Source organism: Mixophyes fleayi, chromosome 5 (genome assembly GCF_038048845.1).
Source record: "Mixophyes fleayi isolate aMixFle1 chromosome 5, aMixFle1.hap1, whole genome shotgun sequence".
In the NCBI taxonomy this organism is placed as follows: Eukaryota; Metazoa; Chordata; class Amphibia; order Anura; family Limnodynastidae; genus Mixophyes; species Mixophyes fleayi.
Window position 1 is genome coordinate 82,294,631 of NC_134406.1, and position 23,259 is coordinate 82,317,889.

The window sequence follows — 23,259 nt, forward strand, 5'->3', positions numbered from 1 at the left end:
TAGGATCCTTCCACTCTGGTATCTAAACCAAGGGATTATTGTATTTATTCCATATATAATGTTCTGTCTAACTTGGAATTACCCATACGCTTTTGGCTATAAATCAAGTACATGCAGCCACGTCCAAATCCAACTCTGGCCATCTCAAAGTTACTTGTTTTTCTGCCATATTTCTTGTTCCAGCTACAGGGCTAGTCTAAGTCCTGATCAGTAGTGATGACAGTCTTGTATGTATCTATAACACAAGTTTGCAATCGCCAGCAACTGTAAAAATGTATTTTATGCTAAGTAGACATCCTAATAAATGTATTTCATGGTCACATTTTTTGTAAACAAAACAACACTTTTTTAACTGTTTATTCATTAACGACTATATTATTAATAGTAGACATTAATTCAATTTTTCTTGTTAATCTTTTGCAAATTTATAATCCGTGCCTTGATGAATTTGAAAGTGCCTAAATACGTGTGTTTAATATTAAATGCAGGTTGCACTCAGTATGCATGCCTTGATGAATCAGGCCATCATGTTTACTATTTTTATTTAAACCCACTTTTATTGTGTGATATATGCAACACACGCCGTTTTTAATAGCTTCTGTAAAGCAAAAATATACCTTGATATACCCCTGTGGCATTACATTTGTTTTCAGTTTTGATGGTGTATTGTTTGCTTGCTGTGTCTATGAGAATGTGGCTTAATCAGACATGTCATTTTTGGGTTAGCAGTACAAATAAGAGCAATCCTAAACATATTTCTTGTCTTTTTAGACTTTGGGCATAAACACAAAAGAGATGCCCTCTGTCCTCAGGGACCTATGTCCTTTCTGCACAATCCCTCTGCATTTCTGACGTGTGAATCCTAGTGATGCGCGGCTGGTTCTCTCACCACATTGTCTGCCTGAAGGCATGGTACTGTAACAGCATCCAAAAGAAATTGCCAGCCTCATGGGTACAGTTTATAAAGTGATAAACTAATTTAGGCTGTGGCTTTAAACATCATTGAGATTTCAAAGTTGCCTTTAGCAGTAACTGTGGTATAATGGTGTCTGCACATTACAATAATGAAACTAGAGTGGAATAACAACGAATATTTTATTTTGTGTCTAGCATAAACATGCACTTTGATCTAGATCTGTGCACACTTAAAGGATGCAATATACTACATTGAACATTTTAAATGAATTGATGAACTGAAATCAAATTTTGCTTATAGCTACATTGTAAATTTATAGAACAGTTTATGTGTAGCCATTCAAGTGGCTTCTAATTTATTTATTTAAGTTGTATATTATGTTTAAGGTATATACACCCACTCTTCCCTTAGTGGACACAATTTATCCCAATAACTTTATTCATATTTTCTTTATTTATCATTTTGTACATTTATATTTACATATTCCTCCACAGTTTATCACCTCAACAGTTGGGTAAATGCCTGCTATAAATAAAAATTGATCCTGCTTGCTATACGATTTAGCTCCTAATAGTAATATCCAGTGTGTGTACCTTTTGGAGCCCATTGAATCAACCAGTTTTGACCTTGATCATTGATCACATGTCTCAAAAGGATTTTTCAACTTGATAACAACTTTTTAACCTCCTATTTTCCCACACTACTAATGGGTAATAGCCCCTTCTTGATCCCCCACATTTTGTTCAATTCAGAAGGGTCCCCCGACTTAGTTACTAGGGAGCTCTGCTTCCCAGCCTCTATAATCATCTCTGAGCACTGGATCAACTAATTGGCTAAAAATTGTATTCAGCTCCTGATTGGATAACTGTGGGACAGCTCTAGTCTGTCTGTCCCCTATTCTCTTGAGATGAGATACGATTATTTAAGCTGGCCAGCAGAGATCCCTAGTACTTGTAGGCAATGGTACCCTGTTGAGCCATTCAAATAATTAATGTAACTTTATTGTGGAAAAAGCCCCACACACTCTATTGGTTTGTCAGTTAGCTAGGAGGGAAATTAAATTACATTTCACATTCTGAATTGTAGCATCTTTTCTCTCTTTCTAACCTCGCTCTTCTATACCCCGAAAGGCAGCTCTCAGTAGATGTACTATACAGCAAGGGAGTTGTTAGGTACTGTCGAAGTCAGTAAAATTGGTTAAAGTCATTTCAATTAATATCGAGCAAACTTGGTTGTCTTTGTCTGAAAAGATGCATATTGCACGCTACGGCGTGGAAGGGCGTATGCAGCCGTAACACGTGACAATAGCGGTTTTTACACATTTACACACATTCGCACCAATACGCATCTTTGTAAATAGTACACATTAATTATAGTCGCAACACATAGGTATTTATGTCGAAATATAGTAGTGTTTATGTGTAATATTATAAGTTATATGTATATTAGTAATACATATGGTACAGGTTAAAGGAAATGTGTCGTGTGGTATCGTATTGATCCCCTTTACTTCAGCAGCTGTCCGGTGCATTCGGCGAAGAGATCGCACATTGCATACGCTAGTTATTGATGTTAGGAAATAAACCTTTAATATGATGCTGACTATAAAATGCTAATGAACTAGTTGTAACTGGAGTCTTGGCGGGAAGATCGGAGCACATCCCCTGGAGAGATGACCCCCACCTTTGGATTCTTTAGTTTGAACTAGCCTATGATCTTCAACCCCCTGGACCTTCCTGAAGCCTAGACCAATAGAAGCATCTGCATTGTTTTACTGTATTTCTGTTTGCATATAAGCAGGAGCTTTTCATCTAGTGTTCAGACACTTTGTCCACAGACTTCAGGACTGAATGACTGTTCGCTGGATCCAGAGAGCCTGCGATAAGTAACGGCTGTACTTACTATTATTTTGCTTGAATTATTCTGCTACTTTTTGAGAATAAATATTTGTGCGTTGGAAACACAAATCGAGATTCGACAATCGTTATTGGATAGCGACAAAATGTGCATAACAGTACAGAGTACCCCATGGACACTACTTTCTCAGTGTCATTCATCCTCGGGAAGACACACATGCCTAATCTTCCCATGCAGTTATTGTACACTCTGGTGTCTGGCCTTCTACTGCCCTGAACAAGTCTTCTTCCACTATGACTGTCTATTCTTTCCTTCCCCCTTTGTTGTATCGCTACCACAGAACCACAGAGAATGAAGTCTCTCTAGAACTCTCTCACTATTCCCAATAATACTAGTGTCATTCACTACTGATAGTGCTTTCACAAATGGTGCAATCAGCTTGTTCACCTAAAGTTAAAGATCAAGTTATCCTACTATTAGACATTAAAGGGTTACTAATTTTTTCACAAAATTTTAATATAGTATTAGCCCTAGACTAGCTAAGCTTGTCATTGTCAACTTCCTTTCTTCTGCTTTGCTATCCAGTTACAAAGCTGTTCAGTACACCTTAATTTCTCACATAAGCTTTGTAAAGCACAAACCCATACATTGTGATCTTTGTCAAATCTATTTCTGTATCCAACAATAGAGAGGATCAAGTCCAATGCCCATGACTGATCATGGCTCTAGGTATACGACCCCACCTCCTGCAATGTCTTCTGTATATATTATTTTTGCAATTGAAAATGGTATGTGACATTTATAGGATATCTATAAATTCAGTTGAAATGTTGTTTACAAATACAGTGTGGACTGACATTGTGCAACTTGGCGAAGCAAAGATGAAATGCCCAAAATTATTCTCCGGAGCTCTGCACCACTATGGGATGATCAGTACCATTGCAAAACTCGATTTATGTATTATTTTGCCAAAACTTTGCAAATTTTTTATATGTGCCATATGATTATATGTATGAGTAGCTTGTTTTTTTTGTAAAGTAACTGGTGCTCATGTTTTGTTTAAGTCAAACTTTCAACACTAAACTATTTCTGCAGCAAAAACATTGCACTCAGCTTTCACTTGTTCACAGTGATAAGCAATGTAAGTTAATAATAACAATAGAGAGCACAAATTACATTACTATTGTGTTTACAATGATTGAATGAATGGCGTAGACAACGGAGCAAAAGTTGCTATGGTTAGTCATGATTTTACATATAGAGCACATATGGCATATAAGTTTAACTCAAAAAAGATCATTATTTTAACTTGCACACTGGACCCATTTATCTATGTATAAATCAGCCCAAATTGAGACTCACATATGTGTACTGCTCTAGTAAGCCATAATTGGTCCTTATTAAAGTATATCATTATAAACAAGGTGTGACGAGACCAGGCACCATAGTGGGAAAATCAGGCCAACCTGGTCTGTCAGTCAATGGGCCAATTGGGCGACACCGGCCCACCCAGTTATTAAATTCCGCCTGGTGTCCGGATCCAACATTGTTTTGGTGACCAAAAAGATAGGAGGAGGAAGCCCACAGGAAGTATGGAACACTTCCCAAACCAGACTTGATGGCAGGGAAATAGCAGGTGGGGTACTGCTGAGGTCATATTCTACTGCCACTGCTGTAACTACCAAGATTCCATCCATCATCAGTATAAAGGGTTTATGACCCAGGTGGTTGGCCCAGAGAAGGGGGAAGGATCGGGGGGTTTTGAAAACCCTGTGGAGGAAGAATGGTTGTTGTTGCTGGAGAATTTAGAGAGAGAGAGTTGATGTTGAGTAATCATAATCTGTCAGTGCCAGAGAGGATCGTTGGAACCAGGGCCCTGCTCAGCCAAATCAGTTGCTGAACATCTTGTACTGTTTTGTCATGACGCCACCAGGGGATATTCGCAGATTCTGGGGAATTGGTGCGCCTACATCTGTAGGGAGACTGATATCCACAGTTCCACCCTGCTGGTGGAGATTTGACCAAGCGGCCAGGATCACCAAGACTTGCAGATCCACCGACCGGATCAGAACCACTGGCCCCCTTGGATTGTGACTGTGTTGCAGGGAATGTGTGCCTTTCGAGACTCTGACCTAAGAAGTAACCTGCTGGGGACTTTGTTGGGCTTTTTTCTGACACTGTTGAGCTTACCGACACTTGGTTATATTTGGTGGGAGAATACGTTTCTACATGGGTAGCACTGTTGCATTTAATCTGTGTGTAAATAAAGAGGTTATTATCTCTTTCTTGCCTCCTTATTTGTGTGATCTGTGAACCAGGAGGGCTGAGTATCTAGAGAACTACGGTTCCAACCCTGGTGTCCTCACACCAGGCATGAATTCAAATTGAGTAGTCCATTTATCTTTCGATTTTCATCTTTTTTTAAACAATACAATCCTTCCAAGTCAATTTTTTTTTTAGTTCAGGGTAGTTCACTGTTATGCATTATGACTTTGTCTATTTACTGTGATAGCCTATCAAAATATTAATCACATTTTAATTTTGTGGAATGTGGCACATTAAAATCTAAAATATAAGTTGTCTTATGTAGAAGCGCTAATAATAATGTTTGTGTGTAAACTATATTGTTCTCAGTTATCAACCTTTTTTGGGCCAAAAAAGACTATCTAGCTTGTCCTTTTAATGTGAATATTTACAGGAAGTCTGCTGTGTAGGTAAAGTCTCCCTCACAGTCCTTACTTTATTGCAACTATCTTTAGTTTTAATAAGCTACCAGAACTATTATGCCTATACAGTATATATATATATATATATATATATATATATATATATATATATAAATATTCTCTTAATGTTATTAGAAGTTATCCTATAAAAACCAACATGTCTTTTAGGTGTAGTGGTCCTTTTAGCAAATAATTTATGTTTATTCCTACTTGAAGTAAATTAATAAAGGATAATTCATCTTTAAGTAATATGTAGTAACTCTAAAATTTGACCAGTAAATGTGTCTATGTTTTGGTTTTACCATTGTTACTCCAGGAATACCTTTTGTAGGAGTCTGGGAGATGTCAGTAACAATAATGCATTAAAGTATCTGTCTGTCTCCCTGTGGCATCAGCAGCAACCTGCATGCAGCATGGTTGGAGCAGCTAATGTTTGAATCAAGCTGCCAGAAAACTGCTGCTGAAAGGGAAACAGATTATGGAGTTTAAAGTGGAAGTGGTGGGTCAGACAGTCATAAGACTACATAATAGTGTCTGTTACCCTGAATCACCAAACTTAATATTACTCTACAAGAGGCCAGATATTGCAGATCTGAACTCATAGGTGTCATATTGGATTGGCATTGTCTTAATTGATTTAGTACAAAAACTTTTTGAAAAGTGCAGATGTCCACGTTTATATTCTATCATAGTGAAAGTTAGATTATCTGGGCATGTGAATGAATGTTTAAATGAGTTTTAACTTTGATTTAACTGTAACCTTACAGTTATTTTACCATACCTTACAATTTCCCAGAGTTTCCATATTATTAAAGAATATGTGCAGCTCCCAATTTTCACAAAAAATGTTAATGGAATCTGGTCCCTGAAGAAATATATCATAATTTGGTCATGGCAGAATAGTAGTCCCATGTTCCATATATTGAATGTTTCATCACTAAGATGTATTTCATTTACTGGGCCAAATTGATTTAATTAGTTTAGATTGTTCATTATATATATATATATATATATATATATATATATAATTTTTAAAAAAATAATAAAGGTCTATTAGCCAATGGCAAGAGGATAAAGTGGTGAGTGAACGAGTAAGGCACCCGTGTAATATATTGACAAGCTGCCCTCTTTTAAAGGGCTGTTCCTCCTATTCATCTTTTATGTATATATTTATGTATACAGTTTAACACTGGCTCCCAAAGCATTGTTCAGTGTAATTGTATTGTAGCTTGTGCATTATTGTGGAGTAACCTCATTTTGGTCTGGTAGTCTGCCAAGATATATGTGTATTTCTAGCTTTACAAGTAGTTATGTTGTAAGCAAATCTTAAATGTCTCTCATTTTGTTTTTTTGAAATGTTTCATGGTATGAGACCATGAGAGTCCAAAACATGCAAATTAAGAAAGCGTTTTTGAAAGCTGCCTAGATAAAGTGCAATCTGGCTGTTAGGTCTGAATGTGAAAAGGGTTAAACTAAGCAGGTTAGCTATACATACAGGTGGCTAAATTACACAAATCCAGCTGTTTAAGGGTCATGCCATGCAGCTAAATCACAATGTGCATCTGTATGCTCTGTTCTCCTTTTTTCCTTTCCTTCCAAGTTGGCTAATGACCTCATACACATGTTGTGCAGATTTACCATTCCAACAAATCAATTTTTATTCAGGGGGCTACGGACAGGTGCTCTCGTCACTCATTCAGTTTTTTAGATACCCCCTAACCATAGACAACTGCCAAGGTACGGGCCCCGACTGTATTGGATGTTGGTTGCTCAGGATGGAGTCACAGACAAAGTTAACCAAATTGGTCAACCATTGTTCTATGTGTTTGGTCAACTTTAAAGATCTGCAGCCTTGGAAGAGCTAGAGGATAGCACAGAATGTAGAATTTTGAGACTTAAAAAGATCAGTAAAAGTGCTGTTCTGATAAAAATATATTATAAAAAAGTATTTACTCTCCTTTCTCAGTTAAGGTGAGTTTCATTTTTGTTGAGTTACTATACAGGTGTTGCTACATAGTAAACACAGTCTGATACATATACTTTCTTTCATTTTATTTTACTTAGCTACCCTGACAACAGGTAAATGATTTGTGAGTGGAGATATTATTTAAAAGAACACCTCTGTATATTTTGAAATATAATCAGATTTGCGTCTTTACTTATATTGCTTTGCAGCGCCCTTGGTGTTTCATGGCTGTCCTGCTTAAACACTGAAGCAATTAGTTTTGAGAAGGCTGATTCTTCAGGGTCCAGTGCTTCCATGCCTTTCATTTGCAAAAGCTGCACATTTTAATGAAGTTGTTTCATCTGTGTTGCCAAACACTAGAATTTTGCTGCTTCAAGTCTAATTATCTCAGTTGGCGATTGCTGTGTTTTATTAAAGCTGTCAAACGTACTGTTCATTAAATGCCCACATTTGCGCCATCTCTCCCACAAATAACATCAACTTGTTCTGCTGATGGATTGAAGAAACATATTTCCTTCTTAATCTTGGCAAATCTGTTTTACCAGTCATAACAAATTGTAAGGTTGTTCCTCTTCTGATGAGGAAAAGGTAATTTTGGTTTATATTAAGAATAAAATAATAAATTCATACTGAATATAAAAAAGGGACTTAAAGATATCTCAAATATTACTATACACAAAGGTAATTTTTAACAGTAATTTCCAGTGTTTTAATTCATGCATTTATCATGAATTATATTTTGTGACCCTACCATAATTTGAATTAAATTATACTTTATAATTATTATGTCATATGAATCATGCTTGTGACAAAACATGCATTTGTACATCTGGAAGACCATAGGCTGCCTGTTATTTGACATAAGCAGCATAGCAGCAAACCAGTCAGCATAGTAGACAATATTTGTATTATGACCTGGGAAAAAGAGTAGAGTTTGGTTATTGTAGTTCTATGAAAGTCTAAGAATGTATTATAGGTAGTAATGTATGATAGTTTATATTTAGTGGAGAACTTAAAGCATAATTAATTAAACTCCACCCAAAACTACATTTAGATTTGGGTGGAGTGTAATTAGATAAAATAAACGGAGCTCATTCAGCCCGACACCCTTCTTTCAGAGGAAAAGTAGAGGCACAGCTATTGGCCAGTGGGGTCACTCGTACCTGCATTAACCCAGTACTCCATTCCTGCATGAGCAGCAATTGGAATCTGGCTCTCAGGTGGGAGATTGATTGACACTGATAAATGTCAATCCCTGCCGGGATAGATAACTAGTTGCTTGACAAACTGAAGGGCACTTGATTTCTCTAACTCCCCAGCACTTGCAAAATCAGTTATCTATCTCTGTGATAAACACTTCAGTGGAGCTATACAGCAATACCTGGGAAGCTGCAATCTGAAGCACCTTGTGAGTACTTGAACCACACAACAGTGACCTATAGCAGAACTACCATTTACCCAAAAGTCAACCCTGATCTGGGGGACCAAAGCTTTTTCAAATAGTATCTCACTCCAGTGACTGAATAAATTTGGAGGAATATTCATCACCCAAGACGCTTTGAATAAATCTGAGCTTCACAAATCGCTACTTGAGGTCTCCTTGGACTCTCTTGGGTCTCATTAGTTACTGGGTCCCTTAGTTATTACACCAAAATTGATGCATAACCTAGGATTTGAACTGTCTACAACAAGTTTTAAAGTGTAATCATACTAACCTTTACTTTATGCAATGCCTCATATAGTCTGATGCCAACAAGGTATTTGACATGGTCTTATGGACACATTTTTACGAAATTCTGACACGCAATCCGCTACTTCTTCAACAGTCCAATCTCTATGTTACTCTTGAGTAGACTGGAAGGAGAAAGATTAGAGATACATCAGGGAACGCTTCAGAGTTGCCCACTTTCACCCCTGCTGTTTAACTTTTCTCTAAATTCATTTCTATGTATAATACAACAAACACAGACATTTGATGGTATGCAAGTTGGCAGTCGGGAGATTAGGGCATTGGCTTTTGTGGACGAAATCTTATTTTACTTGTCCTATTCAGCCTATTCTCTACATTAAGTAATTAACAAAATTCATATCAAACCTCTATGTAAATACAGATAAATCTACAGCAATGTACATTAAACTGGGTATTAAGCATTCATCATGGAGTAAACAGACCACATTCAAATGGTCAAAGAAAAGTTAAACTTACCTAAGAGTTCAAATTAAATATGTCTAATACAATCTCCTCTTAGATTACAGATCTGGTGGGGTGGTATAATCGGCACTTCTAATTAAGGAAGGCTAATCAAAATGGTCTCCTTCCCAAAAATTGTGTATATTTTCCAATTCCTTCCACTTCTCACACAGAAAGATACTAAATACCTAAATTCAATGTTTAGAAACCTTATTTGGAACCACAGAAGGCCCAGTTGGCCTAATTAACCTACAACAGCCTAAAACCAATGGCAGAATTAACTTTCCAAATATGGCACAATACAATCACTCAGCCATACTCTGCCACATTATTGGCATGACACAGAAACCTATACTTGCACCCCATTGGGGGGCAGCTTCCTTTCAAACATCAATCTAGGGCCTGATTCATTAAGGATCTTAACTTGAGAAATTTCTTATTTTAGTCTCCTGGACAAAACTATATTATAATGCAAGGGGTGCAAATTAGTATTTAATTATGCACATAAGTTAAATACTGACTGTTTTTTCATGTAGCACACAAATACTTGATAGCTTATTTATACACTGAAATTTAAAGTTGATATTTGTGTGCTACATGAAAAAACAGTCAGTATTTAACTTATGTGCAAAACAAAATACTAATTTGCACCCCTTACATTGTAACATGGTTTTGTCTAGGATACTGAAATAAGAAGTTCCTCAAGTTAAGATCCTTAATGAATCAGGCCCCTAGTGTTCTTTCACCATCCCTGCAATAAGAAATGTTAAAAATTTCCTTCTCAGTTTTCAGGCATTAATTGTATATTGTTACTAGTTTATTATTTTATTACTCAGTAATTGGCAATGAGTAATTGTATTTTGTGGCTTTTCGACACATTCTGGGTTTCTGACGTTCTATGTAATTATTGAAATAATTGTGTGTATTGACTTACTTTGTATCGGAGCTAATAAAATAAATACACTTATGTTTTCTTTCCTCTAAACGATTAACTTATAAAGATATTCTTTAAAACTTTTTGCACAAAGGTACGATTTGAGCAATTGACATTTACTATCTTTAAATCAACATTAACCCTGCAAGTGTTGGATAAAATGGGGTGGCTCTCACTTTCTGTCCCCATTTTTCCTTGCAAATTTTTATTTTTAAGGATCTGAAGTGGAGGAGCTTATAGGTGCTTTCTTCATTGATTTTGCATATATTATAAGATTTTATTAGTGTTTGTTAGAAAAAATGTTTTTTTTTGTTGTTCGTACACCAGAAGGGGGATACCTGTTTTGAAAGTTGTTTTTTTTTGGGGGGGGGGGGAATTTATCCTATTGCAACCTAATAGCAAAGGCATATTTCTCTATCAAAACAAATGTTAGTCAAATGTATACCTGACATAAACTTGGCGCATATGCTACTGGTGCAGAGATGCTCATATCTTACGATTCAACCAACTTTGCAATTCACGCAATCAGCCCCTCTATACTTATCTGTTTACCTCTTACTGAACTGTATTGTTCCTGACCATTCATGTGGCTTCTGTGTTAATTGATTTTGTGATCATTCATTACCTGTTTGTGACCATCTCTGTCTGCTCGTTTCCTAGACCTTTGGTTTGTATTCTGACCTTGAGTCTGTGCTGTCCTCAAATATGTTTGTTGAACCTGTGCTTTCCCTGAATATGTTTGAGTCTGTTCATTGTCAGCTGCTTCCTAGTGGGGTGAGCCTGAGAGTCTTGCAGCAAAGCCCATTACATCCTTGAGAGGTTCTAGTAGAGGACTGGTCACCCATTAGTCAACAACTAGCAGCACAGTAGGTCCACAACCAGTCAGCAACTGCAGTCTTTGACATTAGATTTACACCTGGCTTTCCAATGTGAGCTATACGTTTAAGTAAATCCTGTGCTAAACTTAAGGTTTTAGTCTTCAGTTGCTCTAAGTGTAAAATGCATATATTTACTCATAGAAAGCCATCTAATTAATGGAAAGTATGTGTTTGTTACAGAATACTTGCTTTTACACAAATACCCTCTGTCTCCTAAATAATATAATTACAAAAGTACAATTTATATGCATATTTCTTGAATCAGCCATTGCATTTGTCTTGAGTGACAAATTAATGACACTGTCTGAAGGCACTTTGCACAGACCTATATCATTTATCAAGGCAACAGTGTGCATTCTTTAATAGCTTCATCTTTTGTCTGTGTTTTTTTTTTTTTTTATATAAATTGACTTTAATACCTTTTTTGGTCCATTTATTATGTGGCCCTAAGACATGAATGAAGGATATTGTCTTGTTGGTGTTTGTAGATAAATCTTTCTCCTTACATGCTTCAGAAATAATTAGACCCAGTGGTGGAAGGCAGTGGAAGAATCATTTATCTTCTTCAAGTAGGGAACTTATCTGAAAAACTGTAGCTGCTTAATAAAAGACAAATTTCAAATATATCTGGCAACCAGGTTATACATCCCACTTACAATGTATTTTGTGGCAGTCTACAACATTGTGCTACAATAATGATGGTTGACACAACTGTGGGGAAATGTGCCATGTTATGGGCTCATTGTCTATGTTTTGTTTATTACAGACACATCAAGATAATATGCTGGGAAATGTAATTCAAAACATTATATCTTTACTGTACAACTTGGTTGCTCATAAAGACACAAACATGAAGCTCCTCTATGAACAAGGTATGTATACTCTACATGATACATAGCTAATCTGAAAAACAGTCAGACAGTCACATGATAAATAATCTCCAGTACTTTAGTTACTGCTGAACCATTTTTCCCATAATCCTCAGCCACTAAATGAGCTTCTAAGGATATGTAGTTTTTGTAACCTTTAATGTAGTGCTTATTGTATATGTGCACAGTTTGTCCCTTAACATTTTGAGAATATGATTGAATAGATTTATTAAAATATCTATACATTTGACATTGCTCTGTATAGGTAAAATGATTGAGTGTCATAAAGATCTAGTACCGAGTAAGGATGTTGAATTTCTTGCACTGCACTTCCATTGTATTTGGGACATGGCAGTTGAACAAATGTAAGCAGTCCTTGCAGAGATACAAGAAGCCAGCATTTATTGTAAGATATAAAATTATAGTGTAAGTTTATTTCAGCCCATTGGGTAAGGTAGTAATCATACCAAACTGTTGTTTCGATCTTAACATAGATCTTTCTCAAGGCTAAAATAAACTCCCCTTATCTATTTACACTCTTACAACGAGTCCTAACTACTTTTATCCCTGCAAGTACTGCATATATGTATACTTATGTGGTATATGTTGGTTATTGCTGAGCATAATTATGTGGTCACTACTAGGCATATTTATTTGATCATTGGTACGATAGATCTGTCTTCACTGCTGGACATAATGTCTGTGTGCTCTGCATACTACAAGTGGCCACTGCTTGGAATTATATGTATTGTCACAGTTTGGTATAATGTGTGTGGGTGTAGTGGGCATGGTGTGTGTGGGCACTGCAGGGTATAGCGTGGTTATAGCATTGCTGAACATACAGTGTTTGGGCAAGATTGCAGGATGCAATATAATAATTGAGGATGCTCTATACACATTTTTTATAATTCATTGTTTGGATTGTAAACTTTGTTATATATTTATTTCTTTGTTCATATATTCCTTCTTTCATTCAATATTTTGGAGTTACCAACATAAAATAATTAATTTGGATGCATCACTCCTAAAAGTATATCTAATATTTCCCACTAGGGGTCAGTTAGCTTCTTCATATCTGAATCTAAACGTTCTGCAAAATATTTCTTAATATTCAGATGTACCCGCTCACACTTCCATTTAGAATAGCATAAAACGGTAAATCTGCATTTTCCCAAAGTGCAAAAGGTATGCACAGGGCGATGTGCTGAGGAGCAGAAGTTTACACAGGTCGGTAGGAGGAGTTGGGCTGCGTGAGGGCACACCTTGCAGGGTAGAGAATAGGCGTACTTGGGCAGAGAAGCACATTTTTAGACACACTCCTAGCAATATAACAAAAAGCTTAACACTCACAAAAATGACAACAATAATAAAACATACAAAGTCTCCACACTCTCTGGATTATTGTATGCACTAAGTAAAACTAAACCAAACAGTATTGTAGGAGTAAAAAAAAGTTTATTTAATGAAAGGATCATTTCTGGTGGTAGGTTGGACTTTGATGAGACGTTTACTTGTGCATAGGGCAACTCTTCAGATTTTTCCACCTCCCTCTACATACTTAGATGTACTTCTGTGTAAAACCTGGTACAAAACACTTCTCTCTACAGTGCGTATTGAGTACGCCTTGTAAATAAGGCCCGGTATGTTTCACAACTCTCTGTTCTGCTGGTTTGTGTTTAAGATGTTTAGTCCCCTTGATTTGAAATGGCAAATCATAGCACATTGTTCTTCTACTTTCACTGATAGACAATTTTTAGCACTCTTGTTTGATTATATAGCTTCTCCCTCTAAGGATTATACATTTACTTAATACTGAGACTGCAGGAAAGTAAAACTGTGTTTGCATAAATGTAAAATGACATTTCTTATCAAGTCACACATATACCATTTTCCCATGTCACTAAGAATCCTAATTTCCTTAGACACTGAAAATGATGCAAGTTGATAGAGATATAAAACTTCATTTTGAATACCTCTCAATTGCAACCATTCATAGTATGTCTGCAAAGAAGAATGTTTGCCACAATAAAATGACAGTCAGGCTTAAATGATGCTTTGTTAGTTGTACTGATACAATTGATCAATGTTATACATATGTACATAAAATAATACTATAGACTTTTCTTCAACAGAAGAGAAAAAGGTAAAGGCAAAGTACTGTCAGGAAAGCTGTAAAAACAATACTGTATTTACAGAAGTACACTACAGTGGTCAAGGATGCCATTTTGTATGTATGCATGTGTGTGTTTCGGGTATTTTGTGCTATGTTCTCACCCGTTTTTTGTCATTCCTACTCTTCACCACTGTCCTTTTATTCTTTTAACTTTCAGCTTCCCCAATACATTTTTCCCTCAAATCACTTACTTGCAGTGTCGGACTGGCCTGCCGGGGAGCCGGGGTATCCCCCGGGAGGCCCTGTTGCCTGATAACCCCGCCCTCTTTGTTGGTGGGGCGGAGCAGAGAATTACTGAGCTGCGGTCAGTCTACATATGAAACGGAGACTGTCAAACTAATCCCTGCCTACAGCCAGCACGTGAGAACACTTCCTGCTCCTGAGACAGAGAGAGGCAGAAATGCTTCACAGTGACACAGATCTCAGATTACTCCTTCTGCTGTAGTTGCAGGCGTCCTGTAGTCATAAAGTTGCCATCCTAACTGCAGTGTGAGTCCGTGTAATCAGTAAGTAATAAATCGTGCAAACTTCTCTAGAGCTCTCCACTGTGTGACCTCGGAGGGAGGGAGATAAATTAGAATGGCTTCATTGCAATATACGTCTTCAGTGCCTCTATAAAAGGATCCTATTGCAGCTGACCAATGAATGGATTCCTAATAAACTAGTAACCAAATTCACTGTTTATATCATGTTCCATGTTTATTTGTTTTCAATCAATTGTGGGACTCTATTCCCTATAGAAGCATATCTTAATCAGAATAAAACACATTCAGACAGTTAGGTCCTTATAGGATTGCATCTGCTATATGCTTTAATATTAATGTTTTGCTTTTGTCCTTTGTAGTGGCATTGGATTATTATTGAGTGTACATTTTGTGGGTAGATCATTTTTTAGAGTCCTGTTTTTATTTGCCAGTGTCTAGAGTGTAATTAGATTTATGTAATATTTTAAATGTGCATATATTTTTATGCTAATAATTTTGTGGTCTCCATAGTGCTTCATGGATATATTAATTTTTAGTCTATACCCTTATATTGTGGTTTTCATATGATGAATGGTTGATCTCTAGTACTGTAGTATAGCATTTGTTTTCTGTGTACACTATGAGGGGAGAGAACACTAACCACAAAGAATGGACAGCACACAAATAGCTGATGATGATTGATTGTATTCAATTCATCCCTCCCCTTTCCCTGTCTCCCCTGTTTCACACAGTGCCCTCCATGCTGCATTTGCTCCCCTTCACTTACTTTCCTATTGACTTCTTTCTTCTCTTCTGTCTTTTCCTTCGCGGCTCCTCACTGCAAATGTCCTCTTTTTCTTTATGGACCATACTAAGGTGCTATACGTTGTCCTCCATGGCCTGACCCCATCCCCTTTAATGACTGACCACAACCCCTCTTACAGTTGGCCACACCCCATTGTAGTGGGCCCCTATCGCTGCATTTCCCCCGGTGGGCCCTTCATGTCCCAGTCCGACACTGCTTACTTGTCTCCCCTTTTTCCCTCTACTCGTTTTCCTGTTGGTGGTTGGACGATGTTGAGATGGATTTAAGGAAGATGGGTGTTAGAACATGGAAGATCAGAGCAAGTAATAGAGAGGATAGGGCTAGAATTGTTCTTCATGGGCTGTACCATCGAGGAGGAGAAGGATTTACCTGTTTGGATATTATTAGTGCCAGTTACAATTTGAGAATAGTTGGTTTAAGTACTGCTGTACAAGGGTTGCAGCACATTTCTGTTGTTGGTAATGTGCCCAAACTGCTCTCTTCATGTATGGGTTGTGGTGTCTATTGATTGTAAAATATATTTTCTTTGACAGGTAAAGACCAAGTAGTTTATCTACCTATTCAACTGTTGAGCTCTACTGCCGAACTGTACATACAAAACTGTAATTACAGAACCATTATATAGATTCTTGTAACATCAAAAATTTACTGGGTCACACTTCCCAGGAAAAGACTGCAACTCCAGTATAGAACTAACTGAAGTGACAGGCAAGCATAAGGTGAAGCTAAACTTTAAATTTCACTCTACACCATTCCTGCCACGTGTTCTGATTTTTGCGTGGCCTCACCTAAAATGGGTGTGATTTGGTTGGATCTGGCATGGACTAATTTGTCCTTTATTTTTATAGTCAGAAATGTTGGCAGGAAATATTACACAGGTATAAAAATTTTTAAGAAAATCCACTCACCTAAATAAATTATCACATACGTGAGGCTTTCACATTAGCTATTTTTTTTTTTAACAAATACATTTTTTATTGGTTTTAAAGTTTTTCAAAAAGGGGTACAGAGGAAAAAAAAAGGGAAAAGGGTACATAAAGGGAATGGAACACAAACACAATGCACCTGAAAGCATACAGAAACAAAATCCAAAGTATCTGACTATTTGATGTATACATTGAACTTAATGAATTAATGCACTGTAAATCGACACACAAAGGATCATTCACCGGCGTCATTAGAGGGCGGGGGTAAGGAACGTGAAGGGTTTCCCTCCCCATCAGTCACATAAATGTGCCAAGCTCTCCATTTGATCAGCGGGGACGATGTTGAAGTGGAGTATGGGACCCCCAGGGTTTCCATTTCAAAATTAAAATTGATTTTAGAGATCACCTTAGCCGGGGGAAGGGAGGAGGAGAAGAGGCTGTTTCTATGCCTGAGCTATAGCTGCTTTGGTTGCTATCAATATTTGGCCTGCCACGTATCTATCCCAACTGGGAAGAGCAGAGGGATAGTACTGCAGTAAAGCTAATTCTGGTGTGGGGAGGACTGAGTGGCCAAGAACTGTGCTTATCAATTGAAAGACCTTATTCCATAGAGGCCTTACTAGAGGGCATGACCAGAATATATGGAAAATATCACCACGCTCAGAACAATTGCGCCAACATAGCGGGGATATGGAAGGCCAAATTTTATGAAGTTTGTCTGGGGTGGCGTACATTCTATTTAATAATTTTACCAGCATCTCAGTATGATTAAGGCACTTAGACATTTTAAAGGAGTTGGCAAAAATATGTTCCCAGTCTTCTTCTGACAGTTCTAACTGGATGTCTGATTCCCATTGGATCTGAGGTTTAGACTTAGATGTCGTATTATTGAGACCCAGCAAGATTTTATACCAGAGGGTAATGCTGGCTCTACTACCCCCTTTGGTTAATGGAGAGTGATACCTGGCCAGGGGAGGACCTATTGCCAGATGTCTCAACGGAGGTGAAGTTAATAAATGCCTGATCTGGAGATATTTATAAAAATTGCCTTTAGGGAGCGAATACAGGGCACTGAGATGAGAGTAGGAGAAGAGCTCACCCGTGTCCAGTAGGTGACCTAGAGTCTGAATACCCCTAGTGATCCATCCAGATAGATTCAAGTCTGGTATTTGTTTGGCAACCAACTGTAGGGACACACCTGTCGTGGGACGCAGCAGCCCCTCAGTATCCTGGCATAACCGATCCCACACAGTTAAGGAGTCTCTAATAAGGGCCGGCAAGGTCTCCCCGGGAGGTCTCCACTGAGGAGGTACCCACAACAGATTCGTCAAAGGGAACTCTGGGATAAATGCTGATTCCAAGTCAACCCAGGGTTTCACCACCCTTGGAAGGTACCAGTCACGAATCTGGGACAAAATACAAGCCTCATGGTATTTTGTCAGATGAGGGAGGATCCTCGTTTCCCTCTAGTCATACGTTGCATAGCAATATGGGGAAGGGGGGGGGGGGGTTTAGACTTCCAGACATATGTTTTCAACAGGGAGGACAATTTGGCTAGCAAGCTCAGGGGAAGACGAAATGGAAGCATGCGGATTAAATACATTAGTTTAGGGAGAAGCATCATTTTAAACACTGAGATCCTGCCTAACCAAGAGACCTCAAAGCACATCCACGAACCTATAAGCTTCAATAATTGTTGATGTAATATAGAGAAGTTGTGTTCTATAATTGAGTCTAGATGAGGGGTAATTTGGATCCCAAGATACGCAAGTCCAGTAGTTTTCCAAGAATAGCTAAATTTATCTTTTAAAGCTTGTAATTTGTCCACCGGGACATTTATAGGGAGGACTTCTGTCTTTGAGGTATTCAATTTATAAAGGGAGGCTTTCCCAAACTGAAGCAGCAGATTCTGGATCGCTGGCAATGAGGTCTCCGGGTCAGTCACAAATAGGAGCACGTCATCAGCGAATAGACACACTTTATGGGATGTCCCTTTTACCCACATTAGCTATTTTGTAATTTTAGGGTTACAAGAAAAAATATTTTCAACAACATTTTGAACTTTCTTAAAGTCAAGTTTTTTGTAGTAATAATACTAACATTAATAAAGATTTTCTTTTTGGATTGTACAATTAACATTACAATGAGTACATAAACAACAGACACATTTTAGCAGTCCGCTAAGGGCTTTTTGTGCAACTGAAAGCTTTTGTTATACAGTGTACTCAAAATGTGCTACAGTTAAAAAAAAAAAAAAAATCATTATATTTTAGGCACATGTAAAGTGAAGTAGAGTATTCAGTTAGGAGTGCATATTGGTGTTAATTGTGTTTATTCTCTGTTCCGTTTTGACAGCTAAATGGAAGATGATCTCTATGGAGAAACGCAGCTGCAGTGCACACTGCCATGTTTATAAAGAGAATGGCAGAACAGTGTAAAATAGAGCATGGCAAACATTTCTCTGTCCCTGCTCTGACATCAGCCGAGCAAAAACTGCCAAGTGCACTGCACCAATTCCTCCATAGAGAGCAATGATGTGCATATGAAGTTCCATCGCTCCTGTGTTCAGCTGTCAAAAAAGCCATCCCACAAATATTGGGTCTAAACTGAAGGTTTCTGCTATTGTAATATTTGACAAATTTTAAAATGTTATTTAAAGGAGGCCGTCTCTTGAGGTAGGGCTGTATATTTTGAAATATGTATGAGCATAACTGTTATCAGTTTATTAGGCCATTTAGATAATCTCTACGAGCCTGATTCATTAAGGAACTTGGGCAAGAATTTGTGTAACAACTTGTTTCCCTCAAAAGGGAAATATACCCCTGCGCTCACAAATTACTACATTAATGCAAAAAAAGAAGGAGGGATCTATATAATTAACCCAAATGGAAATTATTGAAGACACCAAATAGTGTAATAAAGTAATGTTTATATAATTCTTTTTTTTCCACCTACCACTGCAGCTGGTTCAGGGTCTATTGTAAACCCTAAAAACAAAAATAGCATAAAAAATTAGCTGTGAGATCCCGCCTGAACTTAGCTGTCAAATGAAATCCTCTGGAGGATATACTTATAATACTTACCCGTAAGCCAACCACGTATTTCATTTATTCCTCCACTTATCGGAGCGTGAACTATTCACTCTGTGAGTGTCATATTAACTACAGGAGTTCAACAGTCCCGGAGTCCGCGTCTGGAATCACTTCTTATATGTGTACTCCTATTCTACATCATACCTCTAAATAGTGACCCTCAGTTTTTTTTATATAGTCCTTATTTAAGTAAATATTCTGGAAAGTTATGACATTCAGCAAATAATGGTAACACACAGAACCAATATACAAGTTTTTAAGTATATTATAGTGTTTGTGAACATATCAGAAACTGTATGAGCAATGGGGTAACTGGGAGGGGAGGGTAAGGTAGGGAGTTGTTGGGGTAGAAGGGGGTTATGAGGTACTGGGAGCAGTTGGAAAAGACCAAGCAAGTGCAACTTATATATTTAAAGAAAGGAAGGAGTTAGCACGACAACAACCTACTCTACGAAGGTTGCAGGTTCAGGTGTGCTTTGTATGAGATTGACTCCTTAAACTCCAGCCAGTGAAATCAAGTGGTGGAATATTACAGGTATTGGTCTGCCTAGTTAGGTCTTTCAATGACATGTAGAAGTTAATGCACCCAAACCATTCCTTGATCATGGTAGGGGAGGTGGACCAGCAGTGAATGGGGTCAGATTCTTTCCTGTGTTGTTAAATGTTTTAGCATGGAGTTTTTTGTATTTAGATATTGGAATGATAGAGAGAGAAAGGAGCCAGAAACCAAGTTCAGCAGGTACTCCCTCACCAATGATTTTTCTTGAGGGTTGTATAACCATTTGCCAGTGTAAGCTTATTTTGGTGCAGACCATGTGTGTATGCATAAAGGTACACCTGGCTCCTTTGAATCTCCAGTATGTGTCAGGAATGTTGGTGGAGAACTTATGCAGAAAACTTGGACCATGTACCATCAAGTCAACATTGGGTCTCCACCATTGAACACACTGAGCGAGCAGGTGTGAGCAATGTGGGCAGCACGGTGGCTAAGTGGTTAGCACTTCTGTCTTACAGCACTGGGGTCATGAGTTCAATTCCCGACCGTGGCCTTATCTGTGAGGAGTTTGTATGTTCTCCCCATGTTTACGTGGGTTTCCTCTGGGTGCTCCGGTTTCCTCCCACGCTCCAAAAACATACAAGTAGGTTAATTGGCTGCTAACAAAATTGACCCTGTTCTGTGTGCCTGTCTGTCTGTGTGTGTGTTAGGGAATTTAGACTGTAAGACCCAAATGGGCAGGGACTGATGTGAGTGAGTTCTCTGTACAGCGCTGCGGTATTAGTGGCGCTATATTTATTATAGAAATAAATGGTAATAATAATAATAACTTGGAAAATTTTAGACTAGTCCTCAGTTTCCAAAATGCTAGCTAAGTTTCAAGCTTCTGTGTACCTATGCAAGGAATTGAATACCATCCATGTAGATTTTGTAGAGGTTGGGTATTTTGTGTTTAGAGATGAGGAAGAGGTGAACAATGCGTGAGATGTGGAAGTGTTCCCTCTTGAGAAGCGGAAGGCAACTGGAAATGTCTGATCTGTCTGTAAACCCAGTGATCATGTGGGAAGAGGGTGTGTATTCTAAACCAACTCGTCCACACGAAGATCCCCAGTACCCATCCAAGCCACAAGGGGTTTTGGAACAAGCCCAAGGGAGGAAGTTGGGGAGCAGCTACAACTTTCCAGAGTGTCCTAATGTAGGATGGTAGATCCTAGGGAGTTTTGGGAGCCAATGCATAATGATTAGTGGGAATTGGGTGGAGAGTTTCTTCATCATCATCTATTTATATAGCGCCACTGATTCTGCAGTGCTGTACAGAGAACTCATGCACATCAGTCCCTGCCCCATTGGAGCTTACAGTCTAAATTCCCTAACATATACACACAGACAGAGAGAGGTTAGGGTCACTTTTGATAGCAGCCAATTAATCTACTAGTATGTTTTTGGAGTGTGGGGGGAAACAGGAGCACCCGGAGGAAACCCACGCAAACACAGGGAGAACATACAAACTCCACACAGATAAGGCCATGGTTGGGAATTGAACTCATGACCCCAGCGTTGTGAGGCAGAAGTGCTAACCACTTAGCCACCGTGCTGCCCACGTTTCTTCACCTCTATTCACTATTTGGTTTTGTCTAGTCCAGTCAAGGACCCTACCATGCATTACTGGTTGAAAGTGTTCCAGGAAAAAGGAAAGCTGTAACCCACCTATGTCTGTAGAGGAAGTCATGTGTGCACCAAGGTTTCTTACACCACCCCCTGAGACAAAGCCCCAATTTACATTTCAGAGCCAAGAAAAAAGCTCATGGGACCTTAATCGGACAGTCTTAAGGATATACAAGATTATGCTGAATTTGTTTATTTTTATGATATTAATTCTCCCAGACCAGGAAAAGTTCATAGCTGTCCATTTTCTCACGTCTTTCTGGTTGTGGGTCAGGGAATGAATATTTTAGTTTGTACAACTAACCTGCCCAATAACAGATCTAAGTGGTATGCCATGGGAATGGGAAATCAGATTGAAGCCATTTAAATATAATATGCCTGTGGGAATGTTCATGTTCAAGGCTAAGAGCTAGTTGATCTAGTGTAGTTGTTCTTGAAGTTGTACAATTGGCCAAATTTCTTAAATTCCTCTATCAACAATAAGTCAACAGGACAGGTTGCTAGCAGGTTTTTAGCAATGAGTACCAACTTGAACTCCTTTCTGCCTAGCTTCTGTTCTCTGTTTTTGTGGTTTGAATTGATAGTCCTACCTAAGGCTTCCATGCAGAGCCCACACACTTGGATAAACAATGGACATCCCTGGTGGGTGTCGTCAGAGATATTTACTCGCTCAGAAAGGCAGCCATTAATATAGATCCTGATAGAGAGGTAGCAATGTAGGGCCAAATGTTTTTTAAAAGCATGATTATCTAGTCCCCTATGCTTCAATGCTTTTTATTTTATGTAATAAGGCATGTTTCTGGGCTTTTTTAACATTTTTTAAGAAAGAGTGTAGCTGGACACATCTCCCCTTTATTACACATTATGAGCTTCCTAGTGTGTCCCAGTGCGACTTGATCTGTTTCAGTACAAGGAATAAGTAGTGTGTCTGACCCCGGTTTGGGTTAAAGATTTTCCGCTTCACCAGGATATCCCTCTCATCTCCCAAGGACTTAGCTGCCATCAGAGAAAGTTGGAGCCATTTTGAGAATAGAATATTCAAACCCTAAGATTTTCCATCTGGCAGATTTTCTAAAATGTGTCATCTGCATAAATGCCACATCCATCTTTTCAGGGAACAAAGTGTGGAGAAGTGTGAAACACGTCTCTGGGATATTTAGACCCCTGGCGTTAAAAACTATTATATTTATCTGGTCAAATGTAGAGGTGATGAAGAGTATATAAATAATCTATTATTTTATATTTCATTTTCTAATTGAAGCAGAAGTTGGTCTGAACAA

General features: G+C 38.1%; 1 protein-coding gene across 5 annotated transcripts in view; it reads left to right on the forward strand.

Annotated features, from left to right (window-relative positions):
- Window positions 1-23,259, forward strand: part of ULK4 (unc-51 like kinase 4) — a 572,842-nt gene that overhangs the window by 336,145 nt on the left and 213,438 nt on the right. For all 5 annotated transcript variants that reach the window (XM_075212480.1, XM_075212479.1, XM_075212478.1 and 2 more), the window contains one exon: window positions 12,235-12,340. In XM_075212480.1, the coding sequence (XP_075068581.1) occupies window positions 12,235-12,340 (106 nt within the window). The remainder of the gene's footprint in view (window positions 1-12,234; window positions 12,341-23,259) is intronic.